The 17,488-nt window shown below is 36.8% G+C and overlaps 1 protein-coding gene across 2 annotated transcripts; it reads left to right on the top strand.

Annotated features, from left to right (window-relative positions):
* The first annotated feature begins 1,254 nt into the window (after positions 1-1,254).
* LOC103034398 (EGF-containing fibulin-like extracellular matrix protein 2) lies at positions 1,255-15,753 on the top strand. 2 transcript variants are annotated; one of them, XM_022676064.2, is made up of 11 exons: positions 1,256-1,489; positions 4,514-4,727; positions 5,646-5,694; positions 5,859-6,071; positions 7,976-8,098; positions 8,209-8,325; positions 9,660-9,779; positions 11,714-11,833; positions 12,046-12,172; positions 13,946-14,141; positions 14,825-15,753. In XM_022676064.2, exons 2-11 carry the CDS (start codon positions 4,635-4,637, stop codon positions 14,984-14,986), a joined length of 1,320 nt encoding a protein of 439 aa, XP_022531785.1. In that variant the 5' UTR covers positions 1,256-1,489; positions 4,514-4,634; the 3' UTR covers positions 14,987-15,753. The 2 variants fall into 2 exon arrangements, with proteins under 2 accessions (XP_049322482.1, XP_022531785.1); XM_049466525.1 differs by lacking the exons at positions 9,660-9,779; positions 11,714-11,833 and having other exon boundaries at positions 1,255-1,489.
* Positions 15,754-17,488: the final 1,735 nt, after the last annotated feature.

Raw genomic sequence — 17,488 nt, 5'->3', positions numbered from 1 at the left:
CAAAATGAATGCATGAGCAACAACAGTGTTATGCAGAGTATGCAGTATATATACAGCTCTGGAAAAAATGAGAGAATACTTAAAAATCAAGAGGAAGATGGATGATCACAAGCCATCAAAGCAAGCTGAGCTGCTTGAATTTTTGCACCAGGAGTGGCATAAAGTTATCCAAAAGCAGTGTGTAAGACTGTGATTAAAAACCAGGGTTATTCCACCAAATATTGATTTCTGAACTCGTAAAACTATAAATATGAACATGTTTTTTTTTTTTTTTTGCATTATTTGAGGTCTGAACGCTCTTCATCTTTTGTTATTTCATCTATTTCTCATTTTCTGCAAATAAATGCTCTAAATAACAATATTTTTATTTTTAATTTGGGAGAAATGTTGTCTGTAGTTTATAGAATAAAACAACAATGTTAATTTTACTCAAGCATATACCAGCCAGAAACATGCATGCATTGTTTTCATAATAGAGTCATTTCATGAAGCCCTGCCCACAAGTCAATAGAGGAAATCTCCCTTTTTGGAGAATGTTTTTAAAAAGCTTAGTTTTCAGTGACCAAAGCATTCTAGAACCATAAAAAACCTATGTGTAGACATAGCCGTAGTGGTCATAAATGGTTAGTACATAGTTCCTACACTGCAAACTTGGATAACCTGAATTTACTTAAATAATCTAAGAAAACTGGTAAGTTACTTTTAAGTAACTTTTACTGAAAGCCTGGGTAATGGTAAAAAAAAATGCAGATTTAAACCGATTTAATTTATTTAAGGTCACATTAACTGTGGAACAATTCTGAATCTGTACATTTCGTGAGAATAGAGCAATTTACATCAAAAAGTAATTTTTTTCACATATATTTTAAGTTCACAGTGATCACAGTTTACATCTTATCTCCCTTTAATTATGAAGGCTCGTTTGAATATTCTGTAAAAGATCCTTTTAATTTGATGATCCCGCTATCAGAAGCTCAGGTTGTAGAAGTTGTGTGAGTGTTGGTGTGTGAAAGGACGTGGCTCCTGAAGTTCAGGTGTATTGTTTTTCTCGGGAATTCAGGCAGGAGTGGGGCGACTGTACATGTTGCTTGTGTTTCTTGCCGCATGAGAGATGATTTTGGAATTTGGGCCTGAGACCAGGAATTTGAATCCTAGGGGGGTTAGAAGAGACAAGACGCGGGAGGGAGGGGGAAAAGGGGAAAGGGTGGCAGAAGGCGGGTAAGTGGGCCGTCTTAAGTGGGCTATCACACACATACACACACACACACACACAGGCAGTGCGGGCCCTGCACCCCTCCTCTGTACACTATAAACACACTTCTATTGAGCTGTTACTGGAAGCACACTGTCTGTGGTGGGACGACTTGGATGAAGGAAAAAGCTCCTGCATAGCACCTTCACAAAGAGAAGAATCAAAGAGCAGCAGATCCATACAGAGACTGGAAAAGGGGGCTTAACCCACCATACAGGAGCTGCAAACCTGCTGAGAGTGAGTGATCAAACTTTCTTATTACTGTTTCTCATTATCTTATTACTAATTCAATTGAAATACAGGTTTTGTGCTGTAAAAATTCTGTTATTATTCTTATGTCATGTTATGATTCTGTTATTATTCTTTATGCAGCTCTGGCAAAAATTAAGAGACCACTTTCTGAATCAGTTTCTCTGATTTTGCTATTTATAGGTATATGTTTGATTAAAATGAACATTGTTGTTTTATTCTCTAAACTACAGACAACAGTCCTTTCAAATTCCAAATACAAATCTGGTCAGTTGGAGTATTTATTTGCAGAAAATGAGAAATGGCTGAAATAACAAAAAAGAGGTTTCAGACTTCAAATAATGCAAAGAAAACAAGGTTATATTCATAAAGTTTTAAGAGATCAGAAATCAGTATTTGGTGGAATAACCCTGGTTTTTAATCACAGTTCTCATGCATTTTGCATGTTCTCCTCCACCAGTCTTACACACTGCTTTTTGATAACTTTATGCCTTTACTCCTGGTGCAAAATTCAAGCAGTTCAGCTTGGTTTGATGGCTTGTGATCATCCATCTTCCTCTTCATTATATTCCAGATGTTTTCAATTAGGTAAAACCAAAGAAACTTATCATTTTCATCATCAGCTGTATATATGTATATATAGTTCAAGAGAAGGCTATATGAAGATCCCTATTGTTGGTCTGCACCTCTCAGTTCATCAGCACACAATATATACACTTATGTGCTGCCTACTGTTTCTCAGGCACATTTCAGCTTTCATTTTGGACTACCATGGTCTCTGCATTCACATTTGGGACGTTTATCATTGTTATTACAGATAATTCTACAATAGTTGGTAAAAAAAATTGTTAACATTTTCTGCTGGAAAATAAAGATTGAGAGAAGCTGTTGCTGGTAACTGGTTTCAGGTCGTCTAAGCTTGTCTTTGATTGATGGTCAGGTTGGTTGAAAAGCTGGTTAACTGCCTGGTGGTTGTTTCATTTGATTTTGGTCATGCTTGCTCATGCTGGCTGCCCTGATTAGTCATGCATGATCCTGTTGGTCAGTCAGTTTGGGGATGCTGCTTTGTCATGCTGTTAGTCCAGTATGGCCAAACTTGATGATACTGGTTGTTTAGCTTGGTCAGATTAATCATGATTGTAGATCACCTGCACTATTAACTCAAGCAAAAGCAGACAGTACCCTATGCACTTGTCAGACATTATTTACTCATTACTTAACTGTGTAACAATGTTTATAACGGTTGTAAGTACTGTTATTTGTAACCCTTATTGTAAAGTGTTACCTCAACTATTTTTACCACCTTGACTAGCTTCAGGTTTATTTAGCAGGTTTAAAATTAAGCCCTATCCGGACGGGATTAGTTTCTCGGGACGTCTGTGAAAGATTTTTTTTTACTTCTACTCAGTGATAAAACTCTTGCATCCGGACTGTAAGTTTTTTGGCTTTCTCGGTCACGTGATATCGCGTTCAGTAGCTCCTCCATTTCCACTCGCTGTTGTGTTTACGTGGATCTCAGTAGAAACGCGTGCCAAAATTGTAATTATAGTGCGTGGAAGTGGACAAATAGCTATTTTATTAAACACGAGATGATGAAACTCATGTGCACATGTGGATCCGGACGGGACTAAAATTACTGGAGGACTACGGAGTGGTAAATCAACCTGTAATTTTCTCAGAGGACATCTGAGAAAAACACATACATGGTTGTTCTGGACAGGAATAAAATTACAGAGGCCCCACCATAAAAGAGAAAATTACCCCAGGACCCCCTGAGAAAGGAGTCACGTCCTGATAGTGCTTTAGAGTGCTATAAGCCTATGTTATTTTAAATGTAAAAAAAAAAAAAAGGAATTTGCCTCAGTATAATCACTGTTCAGTTTGTTTGGTTTTGACTGCTAATGTGAAATTGCTATTAAATTAAATACATGTTTTGTATTGTGCCTTTACTGACAATATTGAGGTCAGCAAAACTGATAATGTATAACGTGATTATCGTGACGGGCAAGGCCTTTTGTTTATTTCTAAAGGAAAATAGTTGTCCTGTAAACATGAATTATGTCTGCTTTAGATATAAACCCATGTCAGAGTCATAAGTGCACAAAATGCAGGATGTGAATCCTTTAAGTCTCAGTGATTTGGTTAAAGCTCAGTGTGGATATTCTTTCTCAGGGCAGGCCAGCACTCGTATTCCAACATCATTATCAGCAGCAGCACACACACACACACACACACACACACACACACACACACACACATCATGGGGCAAAAATGCCATTTTTCTTCCTCACACCTCCTTGTTCTCATGCACTGTCTAATTTGAACACAGACAGTCTCAGTGTTTTGATGGCTGATTCAGATGAATGCACTGCTTTATGTTCCAGCTCATGTTTCAGCAGAGCACAACTGATGAAAGCATAAACTAGTCATGTTTATTTTACAGCATGCATTACACCTTCTGCACGTCATTGGTGACTATGCTGCCCACTTAATTGCCATATCGCTTTGTACATAATAATATATATATTTTTTTACAGTATAAAATCCATACCATTATAATAGCAGTATTCTGTTGTGAATCTTTAAGACTAGTAATTGTAGAATTGTTTGTTTTTTGTTGAATAGTTGTAGTTTATATGCATGTATTTTACTGTTCTGGTAGATTTTTTTTATTCATTTTTTTAGGGCTGTCAAATTAAAGCATTAATGCATGTGATTAATTGGGAATCAGTAACGTGTTACTATTTTTAAAAATCAATTAATTGCTTATAATATAAATGATTCAGAAGAACAAGTGCAATTAATCACAGTTAATAATCCCAGAATATTGTTTATTGTTTCAGATGAGACACTGTATGTTTAGTAGTGGCTTTGACAAGTTGCTCATTTGGCTTTGACTGTTTCTTTCTCTCTCTCTGTCTCTCTTTCTCTCTCTCTCTCTCTCTCTCTCTCTCTCTCTCTCTCTCTCTCTCTCTCTCTCTCTCTCTCTCTCTCTCTCTCTCTCTCTCTCAGGACAGCCACCATAAGTGAACAGGCCCTTCTCCACCTGTTTGACGGCTGGTCTTCACATCTGCTCCTGCATTCAGTTGCACACTTGTGTGTGTGTGTGTGTGTGTGTGTAGTTTATGTAAATATGAAGGGAGCCTGTGTCCTGCTGTGTGTTGGCCTGGCGCTCCTTCCTGCCGTAAAGTGTCAGGCACCTGCTGCTGAGAGTGACACTTACACGGTAAGATCCACCAGCATTTTTCTTTCATATTTTTTTCTTAAGCATTGAAATTTACTAACGATTAATATAGTTTTAAAATGTTTTAACTAATAATTAGTTGAGATATTGCTTAACCATTTGACCATTCGATGAAATTTGATGAAAACCCATTCATTTTTCATCAAATTATACTAAAAAATATTTTTTCTAACTCAAACTCATTGGCATTGGCCCATTTTTTGTGAAAAACATATATCAAACCCCCCCCTCCCCCCCTCCACACACACACACATTTATATTACATACAATATGTTTGGCCATGGGGTTAATAAACATTGCTTCATTTGTAAATTTGAAACTAAACAAATTTTCTACTCATATCTTGAGTTTAATTCATTTTCTTTCACATTTTATTAAAAAATGAATAAAAAAAGAGTAGCACTTTTTGAAAGAAATGTAACATAAGAAAGGTAAAGGGCAAATATTAACCATATAAGCTGTTTATATTGCTTGCAATTTAGGTGAAGCAAGCATGTGTAAAGCATTTAAATGTAAAATTGCTTAATTTTGCTGAATTAAATACAAGTAACAAAGTAAACGAGTAACAAAAATATGAACACCACACAAGGGTTAATAATGTTTGGTACTGGTGTAAGTGGTGTAATGTTATTTGTGACCCTTATTGTAAAGGGTTACCATGATGCTTATTATAAATCACTGTAAACTTTAAACTTTGTGTGTCGAAAACACAGTTTTTAATATTTTTATCTGCACATCTTAGTGGCTGTGTGTCATACTCCCAGTGAAGACTCTTGGCAGAAGAGCTGTTTCGGTGTAACTGCCAGTCCTTGCACATGCAGTGTCTCAGAAGTCACAGTGCATTTGTGAAAATGTGTGTCCATATCTTTCTCTCTGTCTGTGTGTGTGTGTGTGTGTCAGGAGTGCACAGATGGCTATGAGTGGGATGCGCAGACCCAGCACTGTAAAGGTGGGTGGCAGGTCATGAGAGACAGAGAGAGGAGATGTGTTGAGATGATACTCAAATCTGCTAATTGATTCCTTGAGCTGAGGTGTGAAAATGTCACTCACCCAGACTCAGTCTCATCCTCACCTGTTTCCGCTGTCTGTTCCCTCATCACTCTCTCTTCTCAGACATAAACGAGTGTGAGATGATTGTAGGGGCGTGTCAGGGGGAGATGAAGTGCTTTAACCATTATGGAGGTTACCTGTGTCTGCCCCGCTCCGCCTCTGTCATCACCGCCCCGGAGCCCTCCAGCCAATCAGAGACCAGTCTGCCTGTGGAGACCAATGAGGCCTTCAGCCCCTGTCCTGTGGGCTATGAGGCTCAGGGGGAGGTCTGCGTAGGTAAGAAATAGATGAGTAGATGTTTATGATTATGATAACCTTGTTTTATTAATTTACCCACAGTGTGTTTCACATTCAAATCTCTGTTACAAAATGAGATTTTATGGATCCAAACACGATTCGTTGATGAGATAACTGCATAACTCACGTTAGCATATGTAGCACCTTTATTTTTAAGATAATACCTCATACAAGACAAAAGGTCAAATCTAGAGATTTTTATTGCCCTTCCATTTGTGTACAACGTTCAATTCCATTTCTGAAAGAGAAAAAACATTTAAACCAGGGATCTGCAATTAAGTTTGGCCACGGTCCAGATATTTTTCAAGCCATTAAATGGCGGGCCACAAAAAAAAAATCTGTTTTGGAAAATGAAGTGTAATGGGATGGAGCGCTACAGACTAGTAGCTCTCCAGCCCAGAGGGTTGTTGAACCCAGTTGCAGAACAGTTGATCTCAAAGCAGGTAAACCCAAGAAGAAAGGAAAAATAAATAAATAAACACACCAGTCCTTAAGTGGGATCAAACCTGTGTCGTCAGGGTTGTTGTCCAGTACACTACCGCTGCCTTGGCTAGTGAATTGGGACACAGCCAGAAAAAAATGCCCTTATAAGGAGATAGGGAGCCCAAGAACGGACGGAAAAACGAGAATGGGCATAAAACTAAAGTCACGCCGACCGTGGCAGAGAGAGACAGGAGAGGAATGCAAACAAAAGCTCATCAGAGAAGCATTTTATTTTTACTTTTTTCATTATCGTTCATTATCGTTCATTATAGTTCATTATAGTTCGAACAACCTCACTGGCCAGATTTTCGCCTATTGCTGACCCCTGATTTAAAGGTTAAAAGAAGCGAATGTAAAGGTTCTTTACCAATTCAAAGGTTCCTCACACACATTTATTTTACAAAATTGTCTCTTTATGCAAACAAACATGTTTTACTAGATCTAAAAAAACAATTGGTACAGTATAAGGGAAAAGGCTTTTAAATGGTATAAATAATAAATACTGTATAAAGGTTATTTACTAATTTAAAGGTTGTTCACACTCATCTCTTTTTTATAACAATAGTTTGTTTTTTTTTAACAAAAGTGCTTCTTTATGAAAGCACACGTGGTTATTTTATAGAATAACTGCATAACTCTTTGTACAATTTGTAGCAGCTTTATTTTTAAGACTGTACCTCACACAAGAGGTTCAAGAGATGTAATAAAGAAGCTATTTCTGATTGCAGAAGAAACTGTGTTTGTAAAAGAGAGATGAGAGATAACATGAAGAACATTTTAAAAGTTTAAATATGCATTTTTATTTCTCTTTGCTATTTGGGCTAATTGATGCCTAATTGGTCTAAAAACAAAAAAAAAGAATGATATTTTTACATGATAAAGTTTCTGAGAAAAATGATGTCCACATATGAGGACTTTAGTTTTATACAATGAAGTCGGATTTAGTAATGATGTGCAAAACATTTATTTTGTGCTTGAATACAGTCTGCAAAACAAAAGTAGAAACAAAAATTGTGCCCTTTTGAGCATTATGGCTTCATTTGAAGTGCTGCTTCAACAGGAAGACATAAAAACAAAGTAAAAAACATAAAGATTTACTGTATTTACTGTTTATTTAAATTTCTGAACAGAATCGAAACTGTAACATGTTAAACTCTTTGGCCACAACTAGGTGACAATATAATGGTCATATAAAAGGACACCAACATTTTGTGTTGTTGTCTAGACAACCCAAAATGTGATGTCCACACATGTGGACGCCAGGTCTTAGGAGGTTAAAGGAACCAAAAGTGCTTTTTCTACAGCATTACATAAAGATTTCATTATAGCATCTTTTATTTTTGAAATACCAATCTCTCTCTCTGTGTACTGTATGTGGGTGTGTATCACATTTCATATAGATGTGGATGAGTGTGTTCTGGGCCTGCATGACTGTCAGCCAAGTCAGGACTGTATCAACACACAGGGCACCTTCACCTGCCAGTGCCCTGAGGGCTACAGCAAGATTGGCATGGAGTGTGTGGGTAAGAAATCTGTATAAACATCATGTGTGTCATGTGACCTTATGACCTAATCACAGCATGGTTTCAGTTACAGCATGTCAGTGTGTGTTAACACTCCTCTCTGCTGGTAGATATCGATGAGTGCAGGTACCGCTACTGCCAGCATCGCTGTGTGAACGTACCCGGATCTTTCTCCTGCCAGTGTGAGCCGGGCTTCCAGCTGGCAGGGAACAACCGCTCCTGTGTGGGTGAGTCAACAAACCTCCATACCCCCATTTTTATTGTCAAAATGCCATTTCTACAATGCCTGTATTGGAAATGAATGATGTGCTGTATTGTATTTTCTATTTCTCAACTGTCTCTTTTGCACTGACATGCCAAAAGTCATGGCATAGCAATATGTCAGTGGATGCTGAAGTGTTACCTGTATAGGTTGCGAGGTGATACATTGTGAGTGAGGTTGAACACCGGCCAGCATGCTCATGGCAAGGTCACGTGAACCATTGATAAGATAGAGTGAGGCCAGATAGGACAGTGTGGGAGTTGAGTGTGAATTTAACATTCCTCAATTCACACAGTCAAATGTGTGTTCTTGAATACATCACAAAAGGTATTACCACCCACAGTGGACAGTGCAGTGAGTGGTACGGATCATGACTGGTCACATCTGGCAAGAATCGTCCATGTGAACAGATAAACACACCAACATTTAATGCAGAAAGCCCCTCATGCATTTTCCAATATCCCACAGGTCATTGCAGCATTCTTTAACATCAATAGGGCACAGCAAAAGTCATAATACAGACAGTTTCTGAATCAGTTTCTCTGATTTTGGTATTTATAGGTATATGTTTGAGTAAAATAAACAGTGTTGTTTTATTATATAAACTACAGACAATATTTCTCGCAAATTCAAATTCAAAATGTTCTAATTTAAAGCATTTATTTGCGAAAAATGAGAAATGGCTGAAATAACAAAAAAGATGCAGAGCTGAGACCTCAAATAATACAAAGAAAAATGTTCATATTCATAAAGTTTTAAGAGTTCATAAATCAATATTTGGTGGAATAACTCTGTTTTAATCACAGTTTTCATGCATCTTGTCATGTTCTCCTCCACCAGTCTTACACATTGCTTTTGTTCCTGTCCCATGACTTTTGGCATGTGAGTGTATAATCATGTTTCTATTTGTGGATATTGAAGGATTGATTTTATATCTGTTTAGAGGGAACTTCAAAGGAACGGTTGGGAAAGTAAAAAAAAAAAAAAAACTAAATTAATTGTCAATTAATCAGAGTTGTACATACAATGACATGGCAAAAGCAATGGGACAAGAAATAGCAGAAAAAACAATAAAATTAATAAACAATAGTAATTTAAAAAACACTGCACTGACCTGGAGCATATGTGTTTTCCTAATTGCTAATGTTAAAGATGAGTCCAAGCAGTGAGTTTTAACCAGGTTGTGTATGTTTTCAATACTGAGCAGATCTTATTCTGCCTCTCTGTGCTAGAATTTGGTTTATCTTGTATCAGTTTTGGATGAAGAGTGATCGGTCTGTGTTGTCTCTGTCACTCCAGATGTGAATGAGTGTGAAATGGGAGCTCCATGCCAGCAGAGGTGCTACAACACGTACGGGACGTTCCTGTGTCGCTGTGAGCAGGGCTATGACCTCAGCCCTGACGGCTTTACATGTAACGGTATGAGATTTACAGCTTTTCTTCATTCCTTAATATGAACTTGGAGCGTTGAAAGTATTGACAGTAATGATTGTAAATTTTTTTACGTATACTGTAGGCTTTCAAAATTGTCTTATTTTCTTAATGTTAAAATGTGGCTGGTGTGACGCAGCAAATAACAGTACTACTTTCCACCTGGCTTGGGACTGGTTTAATTCCCACTGTGTGTAAATGTAAAATGTAAAAAGTGCTCAAATTTCAGTCAAGACATGAAGTTTGTGATTAATCTATTATTCATAAAAAGCTCCAAAAACAATAATATTGGTGTATTAGTGTATCATATTTAGTGGAGTACCACAGGGCTCAATTGTGAGACCTAAAAAAATGATGTAAATTATAAGAGTAATTAATTGTGGGTGTACAAACAGTAGTTAAAGGGTTTAAGGGGTTAAATGGGCTTGTATAGAACTCTTTTGTTCCCTGATTATACTACACCCTATTCATTATTAATTGTCAGTAACTACATGCAAACAATCCAAACAGGCTGAGTTACATCAGAAGCAGAAAAATCACCAAGGAAACACCAAATATTTTAGATGTGTTTATATAACAACAAGTAATCAACACTGCAAACTGTGAATTCAAGGCCTGAACCACTTAAAGCCCCCATTTGGAACTTAAAAAGTCTACCAAGGTTAACTCCTTAACAGGCTATGTAAACATATTAAAGTAAATCTGCTAATGACAAAATATAATGAATAAAATAAATTTGGCTCTTTGCTAAACTTCATTTTCAAACCAATATTTTACTGAATTCAAATCAAGCAGTTCATGTCTTCCAAACCTTTAATTTCTTTATGTTTGTGTAGATTTTACATCTATTTTCAAACATGCAAAATTTGGGTTGATTCCTGTTACTGATCTGGAATTATTAAGTGGAGCAGAGAGAAAGTAAACAGACAGCCTCTCCAAGTGTCCAGTAGGAGATTTTAAAGCGCTCAAATTTTCAGAATGGAAAAAAAGGTTTTTGTATCACCTTCACCTGTAGCCTGTATACGGGCATGTTAAGAGGTTGAGGCAAATGTGTGGGTTATAAATATATACTGCTAAACTCATTTCCTGTCCCTCATCCTCTTTTCCTCCTATATTCCACTATTCCCATTGCCTTGGACTTCTACTGTATGTCCTCTATTGCTAATGTACATCATTATTTGTACAGTAAGTCGCTTTGGATAAAAGAATTCTCTAAATGTAAAGTTATTAAGTGTATTGTACTAAATACTTTGTCTTAAAGTTTAATAGTAAATAAGAATGAACTACACTTGTAACAAAGGTGTTTGGCTGACTATCATTTTAAGTACGGTATTGTGCAAAACATTTAGGCACCTGTGGGAATTTCAGTAAAGAAAAAGCTTCTTATCTGTGAAGTAAGTGTTTATTAGCTCAGTAAAACACAGTATAGCATTACAATAAATACAAACAGCAATTTTTCAAATAGCAGAGCTTTTACAGCCCTGTTCTCCTTAAAACATCTCCTAATCTCTCCTCCTCATCTGAGTTTAATAGAGTTATTTCTAGTTCTCATCAAATGAATCAACACCTGGTTTGGTAAATTGTTGAATTTGGTAAATCAGGTGAGCTGCTGATGGAACTGAACATAATACACACATGCTGGCTGAGGGAAATAATCCACACGGACACATCTGGAACTACACTTTGTTCTTCAGCTTGCCTCACAGGATATAACATTTCTAGTTAGAAATGAGAATTCCCTGTTACTTTTTGCTGTATGTATGTTTATTTGCATCTGTTCAAATCATATGTGGTGCTTTTTTCAGGTAAAAACACTCATATTGCTGAGATAAATGGATTAGTGTAATTGGCTTTGGTGCCTAAAAACTTTGCACAGTACTGTATGTCTCCCTGTTTGATCCCATCATTTTCCACACCTGCAGACATTGACGAGTGCAGCTACTCCAGTTACCTGTGCCAGTTCCAGTGCGTGAACGAACCAGGCAAGTTCTCCTGCGTGTGTCCGGAGGGTTATCAGCTCCTGGGTACACGACTCTGCCAAGGTAAGGTTTCATTATCATCATGTGTCAAATAACACCTACTGCTCTCACTTCCTGCATAATCCATACTTCACACTGTATCAGGAGAGGCACATTTTTGTCAATGGGAGAAGTGACTCACCCGGATGAAAATTCACCCTTTCTTATGCAATCCGCCAGAATCCGCCCATTCACACTTTGTTATCTCTTTTTTGCGATGTTCCTGCCTGTGCTAGATGTGAATGAGTGTGACTCAGGCAGTTATCAGTGTGCGGAAGGACAGAAATGTGTGAATGTCCATGGAGGATATCACTGTGTGGACTCCAATGGCTGCCAGGATCCCTACGTCCAAGTCTCAGAGAAGTGAGTAACACACACACACATAAACACACACACACACACAGGTTGGTGCATAGAAGTGACAACAGATAATGCAGTGTATTTTAATATGATCTAAAGATTTTCTTTGGTTTGATTTTCCAATAATAAGTATTTCGACACCAGATCTCATGAGTCACCAGTTCAGTTTTTTTGTGATGCACTAATATCTGACACAGGCATTCAATTACACACACACATACAGCTCTGGAAAAAAATAAGAGACCACTTAGAAATGATGAGTTTCTTTGATTTTACCAAATTGAAAACCTCTGGAATATAATCAAGAGGAAGATGGATGATCACAAGCCATCAAACCAAACTGAACTGCTTGAATTATTGCACCAGGAGTAAAGGCATTAAGTTATTCAAAAGCAGTGTGTAAGACTGGTGGAGAAGAAACATGATGCCAAGATACATGAAAACTGTGATTAAAAGTTATTTCACCAAATATTGATTTCTGAACTGAATGAATATGAACTTGTTTTCTTTTCATTATTTGAGGTCTGAAAGCTCTGCATCTTTTTTGTTATTTCAGCCATTTCTCATTTTCTGTAAATAAATGCTCTAAATGACAATATTTTTATTTGGGAGAAATGTTGTCCGTAGTTCATAGAATAAATCAACAATGTTTATTTTACTCAAACATAAACCTATAAATAGCAAAATCAGAGAAACCGATTTAGAAACTGAGCTTTTTTTCAGAGCTGTATTCCTTAAAGTCAGTTTATTTGAGGAGCATCTTTGTAGTACAGTCGGGCAGTTATTTCCACTCATGCAAGACCAACCTCCTATCTGTTTTAGTTGGGAAAGACTGAAATACTGGAAGCAACATCATATTTTATATCACTGAATTAAAGTGATAGAAACCTAGAAACCTAGAACCTACACTCTAAGAAAAGTAAGTACAGATTTGTACTTAAAAGAGTACAAAGCTTGTCGCTGGGGCTGTACCTTATATTGAGGTACAAAAAAGTACCTTTCCATGAAAGTCCTTTTTTGTACCCATGGTTTTTGTGCCAGTAAAGATTATAAAGATTATAAACATTATCATCAACTAAATATGGCTCAAAAACTTGATGATGCAAAATTGTCTGGCTTTCAAATAAAAAATGTGCAATTAAAATATATATTGTTTATTAGTACAGTGATGCAGAACACTGAATGTACCTTTTGTCTAGTCAAATGGTACAAATTTGTACTTATTGCTGTTAAAAATTACTTTGTACTTCAGAGGGAACAAATCTGACCCTGTAAAGACCAATATTGTACCTTTAAGGGTACAATTATGAAGAGTGTACCTTTGAGTACAAAAAAGTACTCATATCGTACCTCTGTTTTTTAGAGTGTAGAAACCTAGTATTTGACTCATAAATACACAAAAATGATTATTTTCTTTCTTGTTCTGACTAGTGCATATGCACTAATCTCCAAATCTTTATTAAAATTGTAAAATAAAATTATAAAATAAGAACTTATAATTGTTTGTAATTACGAAATAAATTATTTATGAATAAAAACAAAATCTGCAACTAAATTGAAAACATTGATTCCAAACCTTCATACAGTAGTTGGTTGAAGTGATCACTGGCTTCAAATCTGAGGAACTTCTTACTGGTTTTAATGTCTGACTAAGATATCCTGTCTTCATGTGGGACTATAGAAAATGTGTGAAAAGAAAGGTTATCTTACCTCCCTCTCTCTCTCTCTCTCTCTCTCTCTCTCTCTCTCTCTCTCTCTCTCTCTCTCTGTCTCCAGTCGCTGTGTGTGCTCGTCGGTGAAGCCGGAGTGTCGTGACCTGCCCTTCTCCATTGTTTTCCGGTACATGAGCATCACCTCAGAGCGTTCTGTACCCTCTGACATTTTCCAAATCCAGGCCACCAGCATTTATCCTGGAGCGTACAACACCTTCCGCATCCGCTCAGGAGACGATGCTGGAGACTTTTATATCAGAGTGAGTGATTGGAATTATACTTTTGCATCTCAAAAAATTTGAATATCATTAAAAAAAGTTACTTTATTTTTGTAATTCAATTCAAAATGTGAAACTCATATAATATAGATTTATTACACACAGAGAGATCTATTTTAAGCGTTTATTTATTTTATTGTTGATGATTATGGCTTATAGCAAAAAAAATAATAACAAAAATCAGTGTGTCAGAAAATTTGAATATTATAAGACCAATTGGTGCTTTTTTGCAATGTGGGCAGTGTGCAAAATCCTGCTGGAAAATGAAATCTGCATCTCCATAAAAGTTGTCAGCAGAGGGAAGAATGAAGTGCTGTAAGATTTTCTGGGAGAACACTGCACTGACTTTAAACTTCATAATAAAACACAGTGGATCAACACCAGCAGATGACATGTCTCTCCAAACCATCACTGACCATCAGTAAATTTCATTTGTAAATCAAGGGATCAGAGTCTGGAGGAAGAGTAAAGAGACACACAGTCCAAACTGCTTGAGGTTTAGTGTGAAGTTTCCACCAATCAGTGATGGTTTGGAGAGACAAGTCATCTGCTGGTGTTGGTCCACTATGTTTTATTATCAAGTCCAAAGTCATGCTATTTTTTTTACCTTGTTTAACATAATTATAAGCACTGTTATATTAAGTCATTATTTTCTGTGTTTTTAGCAAATTAACAATGTCAGTGCCATGCTGGTTCTGGCTCGGGCAGTGACTGGACCCAAAGAGTACGTTCTGGACCTGGAGATGGTGTCCATCAACCCCCTGATGAGCTACCAGAGCAGCTCAGCCCTGCGCCTCTTTATCTATGTGGGACCTTACGCTTTCTAGAGAGCAAGCAAGCAAGCGAGAGGGAGGGAGTGAAAGAGAGAAAGATAGAAAGGAGTCAGGGAAATGAGCTGTGTGGTAAGATGCTAGAAGAAGTCAGGATGAGTAATGGTGGTGAGAGAAAGGGGTAAATTTGGCGCTGAAATTGGTGCTGAAAATTGACACACTTACATGGACTCGCAAACCTGTGAAATGTTTTATTTTTGTCCCTGTGTGACTTACTTTAGCCTGTGAATGTGGGCTTATTCTGGAAGGTGCTAAATCATTGGTACACTCATTTCTCTCACTTCTTCACCATAGAGTCACACATAAAAATACACTCACTTATACACACACTAAAAATCTCAGGTGTTAATGAACTCCATTTAAAATTGGGAATTAACTTTGTGGGAGTAAATTGAACTTTTTTTTAAAGATTATTTCTCTCTAATCAGTTTCCTTTTCAGATTTCTACATTTCTACAAGTTATTAACACTATATAAGAAGTTTAGCAAAGTTGAGAATTCTTGATAGCCAGGTACTATCAATATAGGAACATATTCATTTTCACTGTTGTGGTGTTTATGGAAAGACCTGCACACTCCTTTATATTGTTTATTATTAAATCATTAAAGATCATTTTTATAGTTTTATGTATGCAGTTTCATCTCGGTTATGCTATGCAAAAAAAAAAACACATTTAAAATATATTTCTTTTTATTTTATTAAGACTGAAATTACTGTCATGTTTTTGAATTTTTTATGAAAATAAAAATGTTTTTGTAATTGTTTACCAGAGTCTACCAGAATGCATTTCTCTTCTCTAAATTGCCTACATATATTTAAGCTTTTTGTCTGCATTTTCTATTTCTCTTCTTCTCCCTTTTTGTGTATATTGTTATGTATATGTTATCTTAAGAAGTGGGCAGAAACTGAGGTTTAATATAGGTAAAATATGTATCATTAACCCAGGCCATTCTTTGTGGTACTTTTTGCTACAATAAACAGTCTTGTATCTCCTTTACTGAAAATAATATACAAAACAAAAACATTTTTAAAAATACTATATGGGTTGAAGAGGACATATTATGCAAAACTCAGTTTTTGCATGCTTTTGTATTTCCACTAAACACTCCAAGCTCGAATAAAATCCATCCATATGTCTGTTTTCTTTGAATCAGCTGGAAGAGTTTGGTGTCAGTAATCACATTCATTGAAACTGGCCCCTTATTGTGACATCACAGTCAGGAAACCTGGCACCACCCCTTACACATCAAGATTAGTTAAATATCCACCATTTCCGTCATTTAGTTTGAGAACCACAGCAGTACACAGCAGGATTAGCCAGCAGACTTTGTCTGATGGAGGAATCTGTAGGACGTCAGGGTGGATCTGTGGTAAGTCAGCAGATGAGGAAGTTGTAAATAATTTCAAATAACAAGTTTTGGGTTTCTATCACAGTTAAGCATGAACTAGCTATTAACGCGTAGTAAACGCTTAGCATAAACATGGGGCGTGGCCAGCAACAGCTTATTTGCATAAAAGTAACAGAGACTTAAACGGGTCATTCTGAAAGGGACTAAAACTGGCAAAAATAGAACTGGTGAAATCTCTTTATATGAGAATGATTGTGTGAAACATGTTTTGTATAGCCCATAGACCTTCAGTATACTAACTTGTGTACAAAAATGTTATAATATGTCCCCTTTAAAATATAAACATTACACAGTGAGACAGCATTAAGCAAATTGATTATGAAGAGTTACTTCAGGGGATATATCAAAGAAGGCAATACTCTGCACAATGACAATGCAATAGTGCAGTGATAATGATCGTGACCGGCAGCATCTGGCTAGAATTGTCCATGCAAGCAGACAGCAAAGTGACCTCTTGCCGAAATCACATCCACATTTAATACAAGAGGATCGAAACATATCCCACAGGTTTTTACAGTTTTCATAAGCCTTCATTTGACATAGCAAAAGTCATGGGACACAGGACACTAGTTCTTGTCCCATGACTTTTGGTATGTCAGTGTTATGTACTGTCCTTTACTGCTTGAGTTTTGTGGCTTGTGCACCAGTGGGCTGGTCTACCCTAGTTACCTGTGTGTGTACAGTATATTAGTGGTGACCAAATGTAGTGATTGCATTAATCACATACCTCCACAGGGTGACAGTGTAACACAAACACTCAGACTGAAGGAGACAAGTGTGAGATTTTCAAAAAGATGATACAGGAATATTGCAAACAGCACATCTGGATTGATCACTGTCTAAATACTTGTGAACATGTGATTTTTAAGGAGAATTAAACCCACCAATTTTTCCCTTGATTTGTGAGTGTTTGTATAACTGTGTGTTTTGAAGGAACATGAGACAAGAACTAGTATCATGTCTCGTGACTTTTGCCCTGTATCATGGAAGCTAAAAAAAACGAATGCACTAACATGTGAAATATGAGTGCGAGACCTTGTGCATTGACTGTGGGTGTGATTTCTGCCTTGTATGTTTATATGGACAAATC

The sequence above is a fragment of the Astyanax mexicanus genome, chromosome 17 (assembly GCF_023375975.1).
Source record: "Astyanax mexicanus isolate ESR-SI-001 chromosome 17, AstMex3_surface, whole genome shotgun sequence".
Taxonomy (NCBI): Eukaryota; Metazoa; Chordata; class Actinopteri; order Characiformes; family Acestrorhamphidae; genus Astyanax; species Astyanax mexicanus.
The sequence above is the reverse complement of the archived record's forward strand: the minus strand, read 5'-3'. Positions and strand labels throughout refer to the sequence as shown.

What these genes read in the sequence shown, in the direction of transcription:
- LOC103034398 (XM_022676064.2), top strand. Translation starts at nt 4,635, where the DNA reads ATGAAGGGAGCCTGTGTCCTGCTGTGTGTTGGCCTGGCGCTCCTTCCT. An exon ending in TCAGGGGGAGGTCTGCGTAG is followed by an intron (nt 6,072 to 7,975) that starts GTAAGAAATAGA and finishes CATTTCATATAG; the next exon opens with ATGTGGATGAGTGTGTTCTG. An exon ending in CTGGAGACTTTTATATCAGA is followed by an intron (nt 14,142 to 14,824) that starts GTGAGTGATTGG and finishes CTGTGTTTTTAG; the next exon opens with CAAATTAACAATGTCAGTGC.